Source organism: Ruditapes philippinarum, unplaced genomic scaffold (genome assembly GCF_026571515.1).
Source record: "Ruditapes philippinarum isolate M1 unplaced genomic scaffold, ASM2657151v2 ctg336_1_1_1_1, whole genome shotgun sequence".
In the NCBI taxonomy this organism is placed as follows: domain Eukaryota; kingdom Metazoa; phylum Mollusca; class Bivalvia; order Venerida; family Veneridae; genus Ruditapes; species Ruditapes philippinarum.
Genome location: NW_026859998.1, coordinates 420902 through 444536, shown reverse-complemented (window position 1 = coordinate 444536; position 23635 = coordinate 420902). Strand labels below are relative to the sequence as shown.

The following is a 23635-nucleotide window of genomic DNA, read 5'->3' as shown; positions in this document are numbered from 1 at the left end:
AATCAAACAATAACTGTGACTTACATTTGTATTTTAACAGTAATTACATACAACATACATACCTCATCATGGAGCACTTTGACAACGTCAACGGCGTCAAATTAACTTCACGTTTACCCGCTATTTAATTTCTTCCAATTTCAACAGCCATGGTACCTGTCTGGCGTATACTTAATACATGTTATGTTACTTTTACTTTATGAATTTCATATTTAAAATTATTTAAAATCAAAAATGTCACTGGTTCTCCTACAGTGTGTGAGATGTCTGTCTTTTCAAAGGTTGTTGTAACGCAATACACGATATTTTGCCAATGCTACCTTTGGTAGTCTGTAGCGTTTCTTATACGATATACTGTCATCGCCGCTTCTTAATCTTGTTTGACATTGAAACACAAGTTGCCTAAAATATTTTATGGTTGGTTTTGTTTTTAAAGAAAAGATTAAAATCTCAGTTGTTGCCATATTAGCGTTGCTGTGAAGTTAAATATCCTTACGTTGCTCCGTCTGTGAATTTGACATCATTTTTGCAACTCAAAATTTATGCACCTTCATTGCCTATAATCGTGCGTAAACAAGCTGTTTATTTGCGTATGACGTCATAATTTTTCACTAAAATCATGTAATTGTATCTGCATGATGTCAAAAATTAAAATGACACTTTGCATTAAAATTACAATTTTAGCAATTTATTATTCGAGAAGCTATCGTCGTGAAATCAAAGTGCTCCGTGATTCGATGATCATGTTGCCATGGTGATCGGCGCTTTGCAAATATTACTTTAATCATGTTTTTCAATTTAGAAATATGTAGCAGATAAATACTTTAGCAAAATATTCAATCATCATATTGATATGACTGTTAATAATAATTTTATAGCCTTGTCTACGAACTTTCCGGACAGCCCTCGTATTCAAGTTTATATGAACTTATTCACTAAATTATTATGATATATGAACATATTGTGTGGTACTTTATGTTTAAGTTTATATGAACTTATTCAATAAATTATTATGATATATGAACATATTGTGTGGTACTTTATGTTCAAGTTTATATGAACTTATTCAATAAATTATTATGATATATGAACATATTGTGTGGTACTTTATGTTCAAGTTTATATGAACTTATTAATAAATATTATGATATAAGAAATATTGTGCTGATACTTTATGTTAAATTTATATAACCCTATTATTAATTTTATGATTAGAACATTGAGTGGTATTGTATGTTTAAGTTTATATGAACTTTTTCAATAAATTTTTATGATATATGAACATATTGTGTGGTACTTTATGTTCAAGTTTATATGAACTTATTCAATAAATTATTATGATATACATTGTATGAACATATTGTGTGGTACTTTATTTTCAAGTTTATATGAACTTATTCAATAAATTATTATGATTTATGAACATATTGTGTGATATTTAATGTTCAAGTTTATATGAATCTATTCACTAAATTATTATGATATATGAACATATTGTGTGGTATTTTATGTTTAAGTTTATATGAACCTATTTACTAAACTATTATGATATATGACCATTTTGTGTGGTATTGTGTTTTAAGTTCATATGAACTTGTTTAGTACTTCTGTAAATTGTTATTGAAAAAGAAAAAAAGCAAGTGCATTATTTTTAGAACACCAAAGAAAATTTCAAGTTTGATTGATAAAAGTGGGTATAGAATGTAAAGTTTAACAGTGATAGGATAAAATGATATCAGTTTTTCAAGTTGGATCTTCTCCAACTTCCTTGTTCAGATATTGCTTATAGGTTGGGTTGACTCTCACAGGGGTGTATAGATTACATATGAAAATATTTAAATCTCTATTAGTAAAGAAAAGATGTTGAGATATTTCTTCAATCTATGTAATATCTAAACAGAGGTCAGGATAATCATGTTGTTGACCGAATCGCATGTCAAGCTCTGATTGGCTGTATATTAGGGCACTCTTCAATTTGAAGAAGCTATCCATATTATAGCTTGTGAAAGTTAGGTAGTTCTGTCCAAATTAAAATTGTGATACTATAGCTGGTGCCTATTGCATTTTGGGTAATTTTTCATTTGTGAAAATGGGAAAGTTAGGTCTTTCAATCTTATTAATTGTCAGTATGATATGATAAAAGAAACCCAAAATTCAGAGACAAAACTGAGAAATGCAAATTTACTAAAATAAAGTAGCTTGACAACTAACTGTAAAAAAACCCAAAAACTTTGTATTTTCCTATTTGATACAACTTTACTAAAATTAGGCAATAATTTATAAACAATCTTTTCTAAGTAAATCAAAAAAATCTTGAATAATATTGTTTAATTAAGATTAATTTTTTGTGTAGCCTTTACCTAAAAAAACCAACATATTAATATCATTGTCACAATGTTTAATATATACCGATATAGAGCAACGGTGGGTAATGTCGACCCTCGTATAATATCGACCCCCTCCCGTTAAACTTCATTAATGAGTTTACAATTAAGGTTATGTTTGCTGTCCATCAATTATTATTGATGATGTCATCGATTACGTTTTAACGCGGGCCATTCTTAATGTTCTCTTGAGCAAACAAGATCACGACATTTCATGTAGAAATCGAACAAGGTTTTAAACAGCTCGTTAAGGGGAGTGAGTTATTATTTCTGCTTGTTCAATTTGTAAAAATATTGTTTGGGTTAGATATTTTAACTCCGGATAACTGTATATAGTCTTTATATGTGATTAAAAAATGATCTCAAGGTTATTGCTTTTTACTTACAGAGGATCACGCGGGGTTCGAAATAAAAAGAATATTATTTCAAAATCTAGTTATATCGACCCCATCGTAAAAATTACATAAACTTGTAAATCGAAAAGATTCTTTGCTGGGGCAAGATGATATTTCTTAGTTGCCATGACTAGATCTAAACATGTTTAAAAATATACACAGAGTGACATACAATTTATATACTGCATTGACAAAATATAGATTTTTTTTCTATTTTCTTTTTTCTCATTTTCAGGTATATGTTTGGAAAAAGAATGTCATCGCAGATTTTGTGCTAAGAAAAGGGTGGCAGTACAAGCCCGAGGCAATGGCTTTAGCTATACAGATGGTTAGAAGTGGCCAAATGAGTAGGAAAGGAGCGGCAAAGGCTTACGGCATTACCTAAGACAACGCTATTGGACAAACTTTCTGGTCGAGTACCTGAGTCTACTTCTCTTGGACGGAAAACTGTACTCACGCCGGCAGAGGAAAACGTACTTGTAGCTTACGCTAATTTGATGTGTGATATTGGTTACCCGCTTACAAAGAAGGAGTTTGTTTATGAAGTCCAGCATATTTTAAACCTCGACGGACGTGAAACACCTTTCCGTGATAATCTACCGGGTAAGGACTGGTTTGTTGGCTTTCAAAGGCGTCATCCTGAGATGGCATTTAGAAAGCCTATGTCTCTCGGGCATGAGCGCGCGGCAGTTACAATAGAAAAAGTAAATTAATTGGTTTATACTGGTGTATATATGTATTTACAAAAGGAGTTTTCCTGACACTTATGATTGCATTATTAAAAAGACCCGCGCCGTCTTTATAATGCTGATGAAAGCGGTTTCCCGCTGTCAGTAAAACCTGGCAAAGTTTTGGCTCCGTCTGGTGCAAAAACATGTATATAATGTTGTAGCTAGCACTAAAATGCAAATTACTGTTATGGCTGGCTTCAATGGCTTTGGGGAATACCTGCCACCAATGATTCTTTTTCCTGGGGAAAGACTCCGTGATGTTGGTTTAGCAGTTTCCCGGAAGCCATTTATACGACAACCCCTAATGGTTGGATGACTTCGGACACTTTTGTTGAGTTTTCTAAAAGTCCTTGACCAGTCCTTAATTAAAACAAATATTGCACGTCCTGTACTCCTCTTTGTGACGGACATTCCACCCAACATGACACTAGAGGCTGCTCAATTTTGTAAAGATCATCAAATTATATTTGTATTGTCTTTTGCCAAATTGCTACACATCTTCATGCAGGCAGCCGATGTAGGACTCTTCTCACCCTTTGAAGTCCGCCTGGCAAGCGGGGCTGTGAAAACCTGGCAAATGTCAAACATTGGCCAGGCGGTCACAAAGAAAGACTTTCCAGGCATATTTAAGCAAGCTTGGAGTAAGGTAGTACTACCTTCCAAAAGCTGCAAATGGCTTTCGTAGATCAGGTTTGTTCCCCTTTAGTCCACGGTATAGACAAGACAAAACTTGGTCCTGCTAGATTAGTTTCCAACACTCAAACAGTAACTCAAAAACACTGTTACTGATTCTGAATCAAACTCTGTTGAAGCTGGCAAATTTCAAGCCATGTGTCCGATGTGATTTTGTCAATGTAGTAGGCTCTTTATTCAAGCACGGTTCCCCTTTCTACTGTCAACAATAATATTTCAAATTACGTCTAGTAACAAAAAACGTATGTAAAACCGACGTAAATTCCCGATTTGTTGACACTGCACAACAAACTTTGCCTGTAAGCACTCATTCAGTAGTCTTTTCCTTTGCCAGTTCTATTTCTGCTATAATACAATCAAAAACACCCTTGTGTTCCCCTGAGGTTAAGTACTTCAGATGCTGTATCATCCAGTCGTTTGGCCTTTACTGCCTTATTTCCCCAAACCTTCTTCATTCCCCAAAGGTCTATCAAAAAAAACCCGGCAACGGATATCTTCTTTCTATTTCTGCTCATTTTCAATACTTCTGCATACTACGTGAGCCAGAAGTAAAAACCAAAAAAGAAAATTGTTCAGCTCCGGCATAAGTTGCCGAAACGTTATCAGGGGATGAAGCATTAAGTATGTTGAAAGAAAGAGAAGATCGTAAGAAAAGAGATTAGCGAGGTTGAAGGAAGAAAGAAAGTGTCAGAGAGAACTTAAAAGAAAACAGAAAGAAGGAAGAGAAAGAAAGACGCAAGCGAGAAAAACAGGAAAAACCTTAAAAAGAAATTATCATCAAAACCAAAGAAGCAAAACTCCAAAGAGTAAAAAGGTAACTTATAGCTCTGAAAATCTGATACAGATATGTCAGATAACGATATTCCATACATGGATCACGACAGTGATGATTTTGAGGAGAGCTTTGTCGATGTTTGTCCTGTAGTGCAAAACCTGGAGATCTTCTGAAGAATTACAAGAAAAGATGGTATTTCTTGTGAATCATGTTTGTCGGCAATGGCATGTAGTGTGTGCCGGCTACACAGATTCAGAGGTCAATGAAAGCCACGTTTGTCTTTGTGTGCAATGCGTGTGAGTGAAATGTACTATCGTGCATATGCAACTGTTGTTTTTGTTGTTGTTGCTTGAAAAACTGTTATATTTAAGATAAATTGAAATTGAAAAGAAAAAAGAGAATGAAATAGATATCTTCAAGTGTAATTTGCGTTTGTATTCTTATTTTTTAAAAAAAAAGTTATTCATCATGTTTTTTAGAGGTTTATATTTAAACTGCCTGATATGTGTTAAGGTCTTGTTTATATTTAATAAACATAAATAATGACTACATGTAGTATAATTATAATGAAATTGTTGGGTTGATAATCGCACTGTGTTATTAACGATACACTTTTCTTTAAATCTTATAGCCTTGAATTGTGTTTATTTTTAAAAAATTGAAAGGGGGTCGATATTAGCGAAAAGGAGGTCGATACTGACAGTGTCACGTGTAATATTGGAAAACATATGCCACTGACATTAAGAAGGTAAAAACGGACGACCGTATTGGTTGGAAACAACCAATAGAAAAAGCTGGTTCATATGCTTAGGTCATATGCTACTAAATTCTTAAATCAACATTTCATTGAATAGTATCGCGTTAAAGGGTCGATATTACCCACCGTTGCTCTATTACTACGAAATGTTTATATATAAATATAGTATTTTGATAAATCTTGATCAAAATTATACAGTAACATTCTAATATTGTTCAGTATATAAGCAAAATTTGTTTTGTGGAGGTTTTTATCAATTTTTTGTTCAAATATATCCGAAAACAGATATCATAGGTCAAAAAGTTTGATGTCTCTTGAACAATTTAAACAACTGAAGTAAATTTTTTAAGCTTTTCATTTTTTTTTTTCAACAATTTAAAAGTGTGATTTAAAACAATGTATCATCTATGTGAGTCCCTGTGAGTGTAAATTGTACTTAAAGCGTTTTGTTATATGTTTTGTTTGACAGATATGTAATCATCTTATCAAGTAGCGATGCTTCTATTTTAACATATTGATATTTTAAATTCACATGTACTTAGTTTTATTCCCACTTCAGATTTATAAAATTAAATAGGTGAAATTTCAGACAGTGAGAAAAAAGTCCTACTTCTGAAAAAAAAAACTGTCATGCATCATGTAGGATGAATAGAGTGCAGATTTAATATTTTACATATTCTTAACCTTTTTTTACATACATGGATAGAAATGCATTTTTTTTTCAAATCTGGACGAAAGATTTTAACATAGGATGGTTATTGAGTACAAGCAGCATAAAGAAATCAGGCCTAAGGTTAATCAGATAAAGTTCAGGATAGTAACACTTAAGCGTGCATGACTGTGTGGTTATCACATCGGACCAGTAATCTAAGGATCGCTGTTCGACTAGGTTCAAACCCTGTCAGGAGCAATCATTTTTTCCTTGAGCAAGATATTTACACTTATTACTCAGTATTGGTTGGTTTCAGGAATGGATTCGAGACCTTTTCTATGAGCTTTATGCTTGCTACACAATTGAACAATAATGAATTCAAAAGAAGAAGGAAAAAAAATTTAGTATAAACCAACATTGCAGAATCATTAAAGAAGTAATTAAGCATATTATAAAATATATAAATTGTATTATATAATCATATTTACAAATATAAAAAAGAAGAACGAGGAACCAATGTCAACACCTGGTCAAGTTTAAACTGTATTTATTATTCCACCAACAACCTTCATCAGAAATAATTATATAATCATATTTGTTTAACATGCTGGATCAGAATGTGATTAACCTTTTCCGCCAGTGTAGATTCAGGCTAGTCTGCAGATCCATGCAGTCTGACCAGACTCAATATTGTTGGCTATCGGTTTCTGTAATTTGATTTTGAAATTTCTTTATAAGTAGTAAATCTGTTCAAAATACAAAGCTGGGCATATCCATTACATTAATTTAGCATTTTTAAGGGTTAATATTATCCATACCTCTCACATTTGAGCCGCGTCATGACAAAACAAACATAGTGCGTTTGCGACCAGCATGGATCCAGACCAGCCTGCGCATCCGCACAGTCTGATCAGGATCCATGCTGTTCGCTTACAAACCCTATTACAAGTAGAGAAACTGATAGCAAACAGCATGGATCCTGATCAGACTGCGCAGATGCGCAGGCTGGTCTGGATCCATGCTGGTTGCAAACCCATTATGTTGGTTTTGTCATGACGCGGCTTAAATTTTGTCTACAATATATGTAACCAATGTGATTCAACTGTTCCTCAAGTTTGTCTATTTAATAGTATAATTGTCACATTTCCAGGCTGCGACAAATGTGCATACAAAACAAACCGGTTTGACAAATGTGATTTGTAATAAATATGCTCTGAACAGACTCTAATGTCTACTTTATTGTCATATTTTCTTTATTAAATCCCTTTCACAAACAATGGAAACTTCCAGATTCGAGGTCTATTACACAAATTCTGCAGTTCAAGAGCCAAATTAATGTTATTGAATACTTTTATGATATATTGTTAGTGTCATTTATTCACATTGTGTTTTTCTGTATATTCAGGCCCACAGCGTAAAATACATGCTTTATATGATTACGATGCAAGAACGGAAGATGATCTGAGTTTCAAAAAGGGAGACACTCTTGTCTTACTGGACCAGGGAGCTGAAGAGTAAGTAGACATTATTACCACTTGATGGGATGCCTCTGGCATAACAATAATAATATGAGCCGCGTCATGACAGAACCAACATAGTGGGTTTGCGACCAGCATGGATCCAGACCAGCCTGGGCCTCCACGCAGTCTGATCAGGATCCATGCTGTTCGCTTACCAACTCTATAACAAGTAGAGAAACTGATATCCTGATCAGACTGCGCGGATGCGCAGGCTGGTCTGGATCCATGCTGGGCGCAAACGCATTACGTTGGTTTTGTCAAGACGCGGCTCATATATTCGAGGTTGCATGTGTGTCCATGCCACCTGACCAGATTTTATACTGTTTGCTACTCAGTTATAGTATTTTTAGCTTAAATATTTAAAGAATGGGGAGAGCTATTGTGCTTGCCCTAGCGTCGGTGTCGACATTGCCTTCACAGTTTTGTAAAAATTTTGTGTGCAAGTTGGTATCACCAAAACTATTGTAGGTTATGTGTTGACACTTCACACAGTTGTATTTTTTGTGATTATCTAACATGGTGGAACAGGCCCCATTACTCTGAATTACCTTTTTACAATGTTATGCCACTTTTTTTACAGTCAAGCACTGAGAATAGTCAAGGGTGCTGTCATATAGATAGCTCTTGTTTTAATTAAGGGCAATTCCAAATTCAAAACAGGGCATGTTCATTATGCTTATTCATTAGGTAAATGTATCAAAACAAATTTAAACAATAAAGCATTTCATTTATTCTGTTCACTTTCTTAAAGAGTTTTTAATAGATTTTGGTTCATATTGAATAAAAAATCATTGTTTTATAAGTACTTTCCTCAAAGAAAAGGGAAATATATTGAAATTACGAAAACTTTGGGAGGAGTCATTATGATGCATAAGTGGTTACTCTACTTTAAAATGAGCTGTGATATTGAGATATATAAAAAATCAAAGCACTGAAAGTACTGTAAACCAGCCAAGTTTGTGAAACTGTAAACCAGCCTGAAACTCTGTAAACCAGCCAAGTTTGTGAAACTCTGTAAACCAGCCTGAAACTCTGTAAACCAGCCAAGTTTGATAAACTCTGTAAACCAGCCAAGTTTGTGAAACTCTGTAAACCAGCCAATTTGTGAAACTCTTTGAGCATTTTATAATACTCTTGGCATCAGTACTGGCACTCGTAAACAAAACTTGTTGGTAGCACATGTTCTTAATGACTGCATTAAAGCTGAAGAGTTCTGTCAAATAGTTGAAAGCTTTGTTCTTATTCTGATGATATCTTCTCAGGACATCACAACTGTGTGCTGCAACTATCACATATCAAGATTATTTATTAATATGCTATTTTATTGCAACACATGTCATTCATATTTTTTATCTGTTGCCTCAAATGTACTTTCAACGCTGAACTATTTCAGTACAAAATTGTAACATGTACTCTTGTAGATGGCTTGAGAGGAAGGTTGGTGGAAAATTAAATGAATATTTTAAAATGTTTATCAGTTTTGAGATATGTCTACCAGAGGCAGTAACAAAAATGAAAAAGAAAAAAACAAAAAAACAAAAAAAAAACACGTTTACAAAATAAATTAAACATCTGTATATTTGTTTCTTTTTATTATTTTTTTTTATTTATTTTTTTATTAATCTTTTAAGTAATACCTTCTGATTTTCACTGTAACATATAATCAAATGTGACTGATATTAAAGAAAATTATAGACTGTGAGAAACTTCCTGAATTTGTTATTTCTCATGCTTGATAAACTCTCTTTAACAGAAATGTTTCCTTTAAAGATTATATTAAGAGTATTTGTGAATGATATGTTTTATAGTTTGAATAATTCATACAAGATTATAACTTCATATTTATGTCTTGTATGTACACTGCCACCATTTTTCTTAGCACCTCTGTATCATGAACAGTATCTAAGATATTTGGTATGTAAGCACCTTGTATAGACCTCCAATCTTTGTAGGGGTTTTAAGATAGACCTCAAACCTATGGTGGGAATTATAGGTCATTTGTTTCAAGGTCACTAACACTTTAAAGAGATTCTTCTTCCTTATAATGTGGCTGACCAACATATTGAACTATTTAATAGCATGTGATTTTAATTATCTTATTGAATAAATTGATTTACTACCAGTATGAAGTGCTGAGAATAGTAATTTTTTAATGCACTGTTTCTATGACAGGACTTCTGTTTTCATTTTAGTAAACTACCAAGGGTCCGGTCCGTAAAAAAAAAAAATGAACATTATTAGTAAATTTCCTTTTTTACTTTTAATGACTTTTCTAAATGTTTATGTTTATAGGAATGAAGACTGGTGGTTTGCTCGACATACAGATCCAAGTTACCAGAACAGTAAATATGAGGGATATGTCCCGAGGAACTACGTGGCTATTGAGGATACAATAGAGTCCCAGGAGTAAGTCATCTATATTTATACCACAGAAGATAGAGTTATACCACAGAAGATAGAGAATTAAATTATTACCAATTATATACACCAAATTCTTCTGTATATTAACCCTTACTATGCTAAGTATCTTAAATGGACTTTTTCAAGAACTGACTGAACCGCCTCTGTGGTCGACGGGTTAGAGTCGATGACTTCTAATCCAGTTACCTCTCTGGCGTAGGTTTGATCCCCGGGAGATGTTATGGTAGTTTAGCCCAGAGGAAGGTAGTCTAGTACTGGTGTAATTCTCCAGGAACGATGGTTAGGAAACTACCGCCTATATGACTGAAAAACTGTTGGGAAAAGGCGTAAAATGAAACAAACAAACAAGTACTGACTGAGTAGGAAAAAGTTGTGACTAGGATCAAACATCCTTGCCATCTGATCTTGGTCAGCACTGGTCACAGTGGTAGATTAAGTTTCAGCTAGAAGGTTTAGGTTAATTTGAAACAACTTGCTCTTGACTGTTGTTCTTATAATTGGCTAGGGATATGTAGTTTTAAAGGGACTTAACTGAGGTTGTTTTTTCTTTTACATGAAGGGACTGGAAATATTTTTTTCAAAAATTGGTGTACTGCTTGATGGAAGTCTAGGCTAAGAGTGTGTGTGCAAAATTTCCTCATTCTGTTTTTCCAGAATAATTTTTAATTATGCAAAGTGACCAACACTTTTCACTAAAACTGGGCTAGACTCATACTAAAAATAAATTTTTAAGTTAAGTATATTTCTTAATTACCTTTTGCAGATTTTCCCATTTTAAGTGCATGCATCTCTTGATATATGTAAAAATTTCAAATTTTGTGCTTTTAGGTCTTTTGACCTTTTTGACCTCAGTGGAGCTCCTTTAATATATTCGGAAGCCGTCTGCTAGCTTGTACAACTAAGTAACAGAAGGTGTCGTCTGCATGTGTCTTATAATGTGCATCTCCAGAATATCTAGATGCATACATGAATATTCTTAAAGTTTCACAACTGTTACAGTATTATCACATTTACATGTACTTCATATTATTTATTGGTCAACTTTTTAAAAACAATTGCTTATAAGGAAGTTTTTAAAGAAAGTAAATGTTTTTTTTATGATTTGATAAGAGCTGTATAACAGTGCAATCTCTGCAGATATCATAGTTACTTTCATATTCAGTGCAGGTCACTTTCGTTGTTATTGATCATGATATCTTTTCTATGGTCATTCGCGCTGTACCTCTGCTCTGGCATGTACAGAAGTTATCAGTTCCTTGCCAAAGTGAAGGCAACTACGGTAGTACTGGTAAACTGCTTGGCAGTCTGCCAAAGAACACTGTGGTGTTTGAAAGTTGCTCTGGTAAATTTAAAGTGGCTTACTGCCGTGATCCGGAGTTGAAACTATCAACACACCAGAGCAAACCCCGTTTGAAGACAAAGACTGTGATAGTTGTTTTTTGATAATTTATGCATTGTACTATGATATACGAGAAAAGTAAAAAAACTTTTTGTTGATTTTTAAAAATATTTTGCACTTAAAACATATCATTGCAACTTAGAATCTTTCACCTCTGTTATTTTAAAGAATCTGAGACAGAATTTTTTTTTAATATGCATTGCGCTATGATATACGAGAAAAGTATAAAAAAAAACTTTTCGTTGATTTTTAAAAATATTTTGCATTTAAAACATATCATTGGTGTTCTAGAATGGCACAATTTATTTTGTTTTACAGATGGTATTTTGGGAAAGTGACACGAAAAGAAACAGAAAGGAATTTGTTAGCTAAAGGAAATGAAGTAGGGACATTCTTGATTAGAGAAAGCGAGACTTGTCCAGGTATCAGAATATGTTCTTGTATATTTGACCAGTTAAACCCTTAACCTGCTTGTACTGGAAATGATCTCCCTTTGCCACTAGTATAGAGCCAGGCAAGAGTTGACATCGGTGCAAACAAACAAGACTCTTATACTGTTGGTATCTCAATTTTTGTATTATGATATTGAAATCCCTTGAACTTTAAATGGACTGTCCCAAAAATCAGTGCAGGGCAAATCCACAAGTTAAGCAGGCTCAAGGGTCAAAACTATGATACAACTTCATAAAGTACTCACTATTTCAAATTTGAAGCATTATAATAGAGACATATAGATATACTAGTTTGATCAATTATAAAATTATTAAAGTGCACTTAACTAGGACGGCCTTTTGTTAACGAAAGCTAGAATTGACTGGTGACATTATGTTGAAATTTAATTCTTAAGAGACTGAGTGTGAGGGTGGGTCATTGTTATTTTTGTGCCAATAGCTAAGTTGTTGGTTGATTTTGTTATTGTTGAATTATGTTATATTTAAATTTATTTGACTGGTTCACATGTTTTGTTGGCCTTGATTTGGACATATTTGTTAAGTGCAATAAGGAATAGTATTTTTTATGATGAATTTTACATAACCCAGCCTATATGTCCCTTCATTTGTGGTCTGCATTAAGTGGAGAGGTCACCTTAAAGCATTATTGAAAGCTTTTTGCACCAAGAAGAACACTTAGTTTATCAGTTTTAGGCTTTATGACAGTGTCAAGGGATAATACTCTGTAGGCAAGTTCAATGACCTTCATTATTATGCCAGCCTTCGCACCATGTGCTAAAGATCTTCATGTAACCTGTCCCTAACAGCTTTGGGAACTAGCCTATGTGTGTATATTATAAAAAAAGCATCACCTTAAAGGAACTCCACTGAGGTCCAAAAGTCTAAAAACTTAAAATTTGAATTTTTTACATTGATCGGCTAGGGCACATGAAACAGAAAGCTTTGCAAAAGATTATTAAGAAATATATTCAAAACTGTATTGAAAATTGTATTTTTGTGCTATTCTTAGCCAAATTTGAGTGAAAAACATTTCATCACATTTGGAAGTTTAGGTCATTTTGGCGATAAGGATTATTATTCTGGAAAAACAGTGAGCAAATGATGTGAAATTTTGCACACAAGTTATTGGTCTAGACCTACATCAAATGGAACATAAATCTCAAAAAATTATTTCCAGTCCCATCATGTATAAAAATCTAAGTGGAGTCCCTTTAATGTGAAGCATGCATTCATCCTAAATAACCTGACACTTTTGAATTAAGTCAAGACACTTTATTTACCTTACTTTGGGCTTGATGATTAGATTGAATACTGTGAATTTACTTAATTTCATGGTCATGAAATTTTGTGTTTTTTCGCATAGAACATTTTTTAGGGTTCTAAAATTCATAGATTGTCTGTTTGCTGAAAAAGAAAAGAATCAAATAATGCAATGCAAAATAATCATAAAGCACACAAAATGAAATAAAGCAGGCAAAATGAAATTTTGTTGGATCTTAAATTCGTTGACTGATTTATTCATTAAAACCACCAAAAATTAGTGCCCAATGAAAACTAATGATTTTGCAATACATGAGCTGCACTGGTGGATTATAAATTTAGCTGAGAGACTTTCAGGCTGTCAACAGCATAACATGATGACTGAAAAGTTATGTAATTGTAACTCAATTTCAGTTTTATTTTACCAGATACATTAAACATGTTGCATATGCATGATGTTAATCAATTGTTTGTCTGGACTTTAGAGGTCATTTCATTTTTGATAATTGTTTAATGGTTGAATATCTACTGCATTCCCAGTATCAATTGTAAATTTAACAGAGACACAGGTGGGAACAACGCTAGTCGGGACAAATGCACGAACAGGAGTAAAAGGTGAAAAATTGAGGATGTCTGCGTAATGCGTAAAATTTTTGATATTCCTCATTGTCTATTTGACTGGATTTATGTTGACAATAGTTATATTGTCAATATTTTGTTTCTTATCTGAAAACACTTGTTAAGTAGCACATTGCATGATCAGCTTGATATTTGGATCCTGGTTTGTGCGATATTTCTGTTGACAGCGTTGACATTTTGTGTCCTTGTGTAATTTTCTTCCATCATGTTTACTTGTATAATGTTTGTTTTGTTGTTGTTGTTCTTCTTGTGGCTGTTGATGTCAGTGCTTATTGTGATGTTTTTTTGTTTCACTGTATGGACGCCATTGACTGTTGCCACTGATTGCAGTTGTTGCTATGACTACTTGTGTGCCTGGGTAATTCGTTAATCAGTTTTGATTTAAATCCATGAGCTTTTCTCACACTTTCCTGGCACTTGTACCAAAAAACAATACTGTCTTGATTTATTTCATCTTTGTCAATGAAACTACTGTCAGTAGCTTTTCATTGTAATCTAATGTGACAAATGCATCTTTTGTGTCCATGCCCTACTTTTAGCAGCACTTCATTTGTAATTTTGTGATAAATGCATCTTTTGTGTATTTGCCTTGTTCTTCATCATTGAACTTGCGAATAATGGATTTAATGATGTCTGCACACAACTGCCTTGAATTCATCAAAATTTTTCTTTCAATTATCAGCATCATCATCAGTAAAGGGTTCCCATGTTGCCTGAATACCTTTTCCATTATCATTTACACATATCGGCGAATAAGAAACTTTTCCCCGTAAAATTTTGTCCTTCGGTGGCCCTGTTCAGTTCAACATTATCTACCAAATTTTACCCATAGTTCAAAATTTTTTTTACACCTTCCAGTAAATAACACAATTCAGGTACAAACAGTCCTGTTAAATGAATTTTACTATTCTTTAAACTCCAGTTACAAATTTTGAAACCATGCAATATTATTTATTTTCTTTCTATGTTATTAAAAAGTTGTGTTTTTGTGATTATTGGTACATGTATAATAAATTTAATGTACATTCATATAACCTTTTCAGGAAGGGTCACCTTTGGAATGAATTGTATATGTTAAGTCGTATAAAATTTTTGTCATTTCTAGGGAGCTATGTATTGTCAATTAGAGATTATGACCAAAACAAAGGCGATTGTGTGAAACATTACAAAATGAGAAACATGGACGATGGTGGTGTGTACATTGCAGCTAGACGACCCTTCAAGTCTATTATGGAACTTGTTGAGCACTACAAAGGTCAGAAATTTTTTTTTCTTTTTTTTAAAAATATTTGTTCATTCAATATTAATAAAATGTGCATTTATTCTTCATTACATTAAAGTAACCCTTAATTTTTTACAGGTTTACTATTGTAAAAAATAAATACAGGCCTATGCTACTAGTATAGAACCACCAGACCAGCAGTCTGGCGAGATTCTTTATTGCTGACTGCTTGACACAAGCTTTTTAATGTTAGGACCATATCATATGACCATTGGCAATTTCAAACTCAAAATCAAAACTATACAAATTTAGTAGGACAGGTGTCCAGCTAGCCTACTTAAGGTCAATGCTTCTGCTAAGTTGCCTTCTTGTGATTAAAATGATTCAAAGAGGGTTAGTTTGGGTTGTTTTATGGTCATTGAAATGTCACCTTTATGCCTGGTACACAGTTTGTATAGCATTATATTATGAAAACAAAACTTGTTAGAAGTTCCTTCAAATATTTAAAAATTTCTCTGAAAATGCAGACGTAAATTTTAAACAGGTAGCGCAGACGGTTTGTGTCGATCGTTGAAGAGTCCGTGTCCAAGGGCAGCTCCTGTTATGTCCGACTTGAGTCGAGAAACAAAAGATGCATGGGAAATCCCAAGAGAGTCTTTACAACTCATGAAAAAACTTGGTGCTGGACAGTTTGGGGAGGTGTGGAAAGGTGAGATATTGTGCTTGTTTAAACCCTTAACCTGCTGGACAAAAGTAATTAGGCTTTGCCACCAGTATAGAGCCAGGCCAGCATACACTTCTCCTGCAGTCTGACCGAGCTCTATACTGGTTGTAGCTTTATTTCTATATTTTGATATAGAAATCCCTTAATCTTTAAATGGACTGTCCCAAATGCAAAGCTTGGCAAGTCCATTAAAGAAATTCAGCAGGTTAAGAAGTTCTCTTTAAATGTAATAGTTACATATTTGGTCCTATCTGATACATTAACAGATCTCCTCCTATTTTCTTGGTCAGTATCAAATCAAATTTTAAAAGGTTTATTTTTATCATTTTAAAAGCTGTTTTGACATAAAGTGAATATAAGTAAAGCTTTGAGAGCTAGTGTAGCAATATTATTTATGTTCAAAGTTGCACACTTCCAGATGAGTAAACAAATCATCAAAAAAAATCAAATTATCTTTACAGTTAAAAGAAATGTATAAATATTTGTGATTTAGGCGACTTTTTGCTTCTGCAAAATATTGCAGAATTTTCTATTTTCATCTCACAATTTTTACCCCATATCTGATGGTGTTATGGCAATTTTGAATGTATGGACATGTTTTTGGACAGTTTTTGTGGGGTAGGAAGTGCCTTTGGCAAGAATAGTCAATTATTTATTCACTCGACAACATTTTTACAAGTTTAGGAACTTTCAAATTGTTGTAAGAATTATTGGAAATTTTGTGACATTCTGCTTCTGAATACTTACAGACTATTTGAAGGCCATACATTTTGAAAAGTGAAGTTTGAAAATTCATTTTGTAAATTTATATCTTTAAACATTATGATCAAATTTTGTAGACTATGTGAAGGTCATTTATTTTGAAAAATGAAGTTTTAAAGTACTTCCTGTTGATTTTTTTTTTTAGCTTTAATGTATTCGTATTTTGTTGACCGTGAAGGTCATACATTTCGATTAGGGGAGTGTGAAAATATTTTCGCGGAATTTTTGTTGATATAAAACTTGTCTTGTGTGACGAGAGTATTTGATACATTTACATTGTTGTATTTAGTTATACTTCCTAGTGTTTTAGCAATCGTGAAATCATGACCGCGCTTCATGTAAAATTTCATATTCAAAAGCATCTACTTGAATAAATTATCCTAGACAAGTGCTGTTTCATATTTTTACCATTTTTTCCTTGATAGAAGTCTTAAAACCAATGAAATGATGTGTTTCATTTTAACCTCAGGGATTTCTTTTAATTCTAATTATTTTAAATTACTTTTTAAAAATTGCTTCTTCCTTTTTACATTTTGGTTGCAAAAGGCATTATTATATGATCTAAATATAGCTGCAATCTCATTTGTCCAAACAGTAGTCAACAGAACTATTTATAAAATCATATTCACTGGGTGTAGTGTCATATTCACTGGCTGAATTGGAGTCTAAAAATAGGTTGAGACTCATATTCAATGACCATACATCGTAGACTGTTAATTTTACATAAAAAAGCAATTGTTGCGTTTTGTTGTTTATGTCATATTTCTCGATTATATTTTTATATATTTATCATTACCGCAATATTGTGTATAAACTTGAGTTACTTTTGTTTGTGCAGCGTTCACGTAGTCGTTGAATGCCTGACATCATCTTGTTTAAAGTGCCTCTTTTTCCTTGCGCTTCAAAGAAAACAAGCAAACATTATGTTTTGTATTTCCTATAAGGTTTTACTTTTTGTTTGTGTGTTTTTTACCCCCAAAAATGAAGTTTGGGGGGGTATATAGGAGTCACCCGGTGGTCGGTCGGTTGGTCGGTCGGTCGGTTGGTCGGTCCAGCGGTCCGTTGCATTTTCCTTGTCCAGAGCATAACTTGAAGACTAATGGTTGGAATTCAATATAACTTCATACAATGGTCATGCACATTGAGAGGAAGTGCAGTGCACAAGAACCATAACTCCATCTTGACTAATTACAGAGTTATTGCCCTTTGTTACTTTTCCTTGTCCGGAGCATAACTTGAAAACTACTGGTTGAAACTCGAAACAACTTCATACAATTGTCAAGCACAATAAGGGGAAGTGCAGTGCTTAAGAACCATAACTCTATCTAAGGTAATTACAGAGTTATTGCCCTTTGTTATTTTTCCATTGCTTTCTTTTGTCCGGACTATAACTTGAAGACTAATTGTTGGAATTCAATATAACTTCATACAATGGTCAAACACATTGAGAGGAAGTGCAGTGCATAAGAACCATAACTCTATTTTGACTAATTACAGAGTTACTGCCCTTTGTTACATTTCCTTGTCCAGAGCATAACTTGATAACTACTGGTTGAAATTCAAAACAACTTCATACAATGGCCAAGCACAATAAGGGGAAGTGCCATGCACAAGAACCATAACTCCATTTTGACTAATTACAGAGTTATTGCCCTTTGTTACTTTTCCTTGTCAGGAGCATAACTTGAAAAACTACTGGTTGAAACTTGAAAACTACTGGTTGAAACTCGAAACAACTTCATACAATTGTCAAGCACAATAAGGGGAAGTGCAGTGCACAAGAACCATAACTCTATCTAAAGTAACTACAGAGTTATTGCCCTTTGTTATTTTTCCATTGCTTTCTTTTGTCTGAACTATAACTTGAAGACTTAAAAGTTTGAATTCAATATAACTTCATACAATGGTCAAGCACATTGAGAGGAAGTGCAGTGCACAAGAACCATAACTCCATCTTGACTAATTACAGAGTTATTGCCCTTTGTTACATTTCCTTGTCCAGAGCATAAACTTGAAAACTATTGTTTGTAATTCAATACAACTTCATACAGTTGTCAAGGACATTAAAAGGAAGTGCATTGCACAAGAACCATAACTCCATTTTGACAAAATACAGAGTTACTGCCCTTTGATACTTTTCCTTGTCCGGAGCATAACTTAAAATGTACTGGTTGGAATTCAAAACAACTTCATACAATGGTCAAGCACAATAAGAGGAAGTGCAGTGCATAAGAACTATAACTCCATCTTCAGTATTTATAGAGTTATTGCCCTTTGTTCCTTTTCCTTGTCTTTCTGGACTTATTACAGAGTAATTCAATAAAACTTCATCAATGGCCAACCACATTGAAAGGAAATGCAACATACAAGAACCACAACTATCTTTAATTGCCCACAACCATAACTCTATATTTCAATTCTTTTACAAGGTATTCTGTTACTAGTAACATCCTCTTTTCCGAAGTAGTCTTGTGGGGGTATTAATCACATTTAGTGATAGTTCTAGTTAATCTTTGCCTTTTCATCATAGATTAAAACAATTATTGACTAGTGAGCTATTAAATATGATGTGATATTCACAAGCAGAAAATCATATTGACCTGGGCAGTATATGTATAGGGAAAAAGAGGAAGTTTTAGTGTGACATTCCTCATTACAACTCAATAGATAAAAGTTCATGTAGATAAAACCTCTGACAGTAATAAACTATGCTTTAACCAACAAGGAAGAAAAAGTCTTAGTCCCGGCTTTGTAAACTTGATAACAGTGAAAACATTTTAGTCATAATATAAACTTAAACAGGAAGATGCAAAAGGACACTTTATGTAAAAGAAAACATCGCTTAAGGGTTTTAAGAAATATTCAAGTCCATATTAAGAATATAATGAGGGTGTTCTTATATCCTGATATTGTACACTAGTATATTTCATGTATTAATATTAAAGGGAATTCCCTGATAAGTAATCAACTTAGGAAAAAGAATTGTAATAAAAAGAATGGTAACTTTGGTAGCTTTAAGTGATTATTTAAATCAACTTGCCTGTAGATTCATGGTAGTTTTTGTGAAACTCTAAATAAATATTGCATGTAACGTCAAATAAAAATGCAGAGATTTAAATATTCTTAAGTACCATTACTTTCAACTGAAATTTCCTTATAATGTCAAAATTAAAGATATACTATGCTTTGATTTTTAGAAATATTAATATGAAGTAAACATGTTTCAACTTCATTTAAAGTAGATATGTTATGTTTTGAACTCTACACGCTACAGGTGGTCACAATATAAATATATAGTGTCATTAAAAAAACTGGCAGTTTTTTAAGAAAAGACCAACTAAATTACTTAACCCGTAATAGGGAATGCAGCTCCCTATACATAGTTTATTCATTATTTTATTCAAATTAAACATATTCAGTAAGAATTTCATGAATTTCAATACATTTCTAAGATAAAAATATTTTACCCAAAAATGAGCATAGTATATCTTTAAATATGATATAAAAAATATTGTCAAAATGTGCACAAAATTGACTTATTTGGACCTCCATACAAATTACTAAAATCTGACTTAAAAAAATGTAAAAGAAGCAAAAGATGGCTCAGCCTTATGGCCAATTAGTAACTTCTTGCAAACTGTAACAGGACACCAAAAGTATAAACTTTTGGAGAAATAAAAAAAAAGTGTTTTATTTTTGGTGCTAAATGGGCCTTTAAGTATAATTATAATAATGATGGTTTACAGTGACGGGAAATTTTGCAACATTGAAATAAGGATATAACTTGTAAATTTTGTTTCAACAGTTATGTTAAGATATAATTAAGAGAAATTGAAACATGATCGTGTAATTGGTTGAGTTAATTTATTCGCAAAACAGTAATGTCATTGTTATTTCACGGCATGTTATACCTTAATGTTTATTTTGTTACTTCAAGCTTTTAAATACATGTATAAAATTTTTACCTAAATCACCTTTTCTTTTAGTTTAAACTGTTTGAGTACAAAAAGATTATTGTTTTCTGCTATAGGAATGGATTGTTTTACGCCTTTCAAAGTTAATTTTTTATGCTTTTCAACCATATATATTTTATAGATTTTTTTTCCGAAAATATTGTAATGTTAAATTTTTTGCAGACATGAATGTTAAGCTAAGGACAGAATGACTTATATAAGTACTTGAATATGATCTTAGATAATTACTTAATTATAAATTGAGAACTATAAACTACTAGTCATTCAGTCTTAACCATTACCCTGCTAAATATCTTAACTGAAATTGTTTATCATTAAATCTGGATAAAAAAGCAAAACAAAAAAACTTCATGATTTTTAGGGAAATTTCTGATATATTTACTGACTGAAAAGCGAACAGTGCAGACAATGATCAGAAGGCACAGATATGCCAGCTGGGCACATAGGTAGTATCAGTTGCCGCTAGCAGGCTAAGCAAATGAGCTTTTCACCAAATGAAGGACAGGGCTTTGGTGATGCATGTCTCTGAAATATAATGAATGACTCTCATTAGACATGAAGTCAAAGAAGCTGGGCTAAATTTTATGCTCCAAAAATGGGGAGGCATATAATTTTTGTTGCATCTTTCTGTCCGTCCGTCCATGGGAACTTTGTCCTGTACATACCTGTCATGTGGAAGATCTAGGTCTGAAGCTAAAAAGTAAAGGTCACACTCTGATTTCAAAGGAAAGTTTCAATAAAAATGCACTGATGTTTGTTTCCAATCAAAAATTTTGTCATTGATGGATTAATTTTAAAAATTGTATGCATAAATGTGCTGGGCATAATGACAATGTATCGCACACAAAAATTGTGTCATGGTCATGGTTCCTCTACTAGGCCCTGCTTTGGCATAATGTATAATTGTTGAAAAAATTTTTATTATAATCAAGGCATATTTAAAGAAGAGCAAGAAGGGTTGGGTTTTTTTTATTTACAGTCAATTTCTAAATTTATGATGAATGAGGTCATTGATAAATATTCCAGTATTCCAAATCTAGATCCAAATATTGAAATCCCTTTGAATAACAATGGTCAATCCTGAATTCAAAGTAGAGCAAGTCCATTAAATTTTCAGAAACATAGGCGGGTAAAATTAATAATGTGATCATGATTTAATGCAGAGAAAGGAGTTTGTGCTGTAAATTCACGTAATTCCGTGGGCACGAAATTTCATTGTCTCAAAGAACAATTTCATGGGTAATTGAATTCATGGTTTATTAATTTTTGCCAAAAAAAAAAATGCAAATAATGTAGTGGGGAAGAAAATCTAGCAGCAAATGAAATGAAATTTCTTCAGATGTTGAATTTATGTAGTAACCTATCCACAAAAACCATGAAAAATTAGTACCCCACAAATAATAATGATTTTGCAGTATATGAATATGTATAAATATGAATAAGGATACACAACAGGAAATAGGATGAGTAATTGACATGCAGGAAGGTAATACAGTGTAGGTACTTAAGTTTGAATCTATGTACCAATGTGTATAATAATGAAAACACTCAATGACATAGTTGTATTTATTACCTAATATGATTGCCTTCTCAGTATTGAGTACTTCATATGTTTTCCTTAGCAGTATTGTGTTCCTGGTATGATATTCTTATCAGTATTGGGTTCCTGATATGATTGCCTTAGCATTATTAGGTTCCTTATATGCTTGTCTTAACAGTATTGGGTTCCTGATATGATTGTCTTAGCAGTATTGGGTTCCTGGTATGATTGCCTTAGCAGTATTGGGTTCCTGATATGATTGCCTTAGCAGTATTGGGTTCCTGATATGATTGCCTTAGCAGTATTGGGTTCCTTATATGATTGATTGTCTTAGCAGTATTGGGTACCTGATATGATTGCCTTAGCAGTATTGTGTTCCTGGTATGATATTTTTATCAGTATTGGGTTCCTGATATGATTGCCTTAGCAGTATTGGGTTCGTGATATGATTGCCTTAGCAGTATTGGGTACCTAATATGACTGCCTTAGCAGTATTTAGTTCTTCATATGATTGCCTTAGCAGTATTCGGTTCTTCATATAATTGCCTTAGCAGTATTGGGTTCCTGATATGATTGTCTTAGCAGTATTGGGTTCCTTATATGATTGGCTTAGCAGTATTCAGTTCTTCATATGATTGCCTTAGCAGTATTGGGTTCTTTATATGATTACCTTATCAGTATTGGGTTCCTGATATGATTGCTGTAGCAGAATTGGGTTCCTGATATGATTGCCATAGCAGTATTTGGTTACTCATATAATTGCCTTTGCAGTATTGGGTTCCTTATATGATTGTCTTAGTAGTATAGAGTACCTGATATGGTTATCTATGGTTAAATTCCCTCATTCATTGTAATGCTGAAGCTAAGTTGCTCTTTTGGTATTGTTCATAATGTAATAAAAGCAAAAAATGGGGGGGTATAATAGAAAAAAGGTTTTAAAGCCCCACATTTATGTTTTTTACCCCGGGTTTTTTGGAAATTATTTTTAACTAAATTTAAACACTCACTGCATTTTTTCCCAATTTAAGGAAAGTGGAACAAAACAACAGATTTCCCATCAAAATTAAACCGGGAAATGAAAGGAAGATTTTTAAACCCGGGCTCAGATTATAAAAAAAGGGGCATGATAAATTGTGCGTTTTTATGCGTCTTTCAAAGGGAAGAACCATATAATTTAACAGATTTTTAAAAAGACATTTTGCTGAATTATTTGCGAGAAGGTGATGGGAGGAATCTAAAATTCCCAGAAATGGTTGATATGGCTGGACAGGTAAGAATGATATTCTTAGAAAAATATGTTTATATAAATACAAAATTGATGCGTAAAATTAGTGG

General features: G+C 33.0%; 1 protein-coding gene across 1 annotated transcript in view; it reads left to right on the top strand.

Annotated features, from left to right (window-relative positions):
• Nucleotides 1–23635, top strand: part of LOC132758584 (proto-oncogene tyrosine-protein kinase Yrk-like) — a 56454-nt gene that overhangs the window by 13597 nt on the left and 19222 nt on the right. Inside the window, exons 3-9 of the mRNA XM_060750273.1 lie at nt 7793–7901; nt 10200–10313; nt 12046–12149; nt 15184–15333; nt 15845–16009; nt 23329–23433; nt 23494–23570. Coding sequence (XP_060606256.1) covers nt 7793–7901; nt 10200–10313; nt 12046–12149; nt 15184–15333; nt 15845–16009; nt 23329–23433; nt 23494–23570 — 824 coding nt within the window. The remainder of the gene's footprint in view (nt 1–7792; nt 7902–10199; nt 10314–12045; nt 12150–15183; nt 15334–15844; nt 16010–23328; nt 23434–23493; nt 23571–23635) is intronic.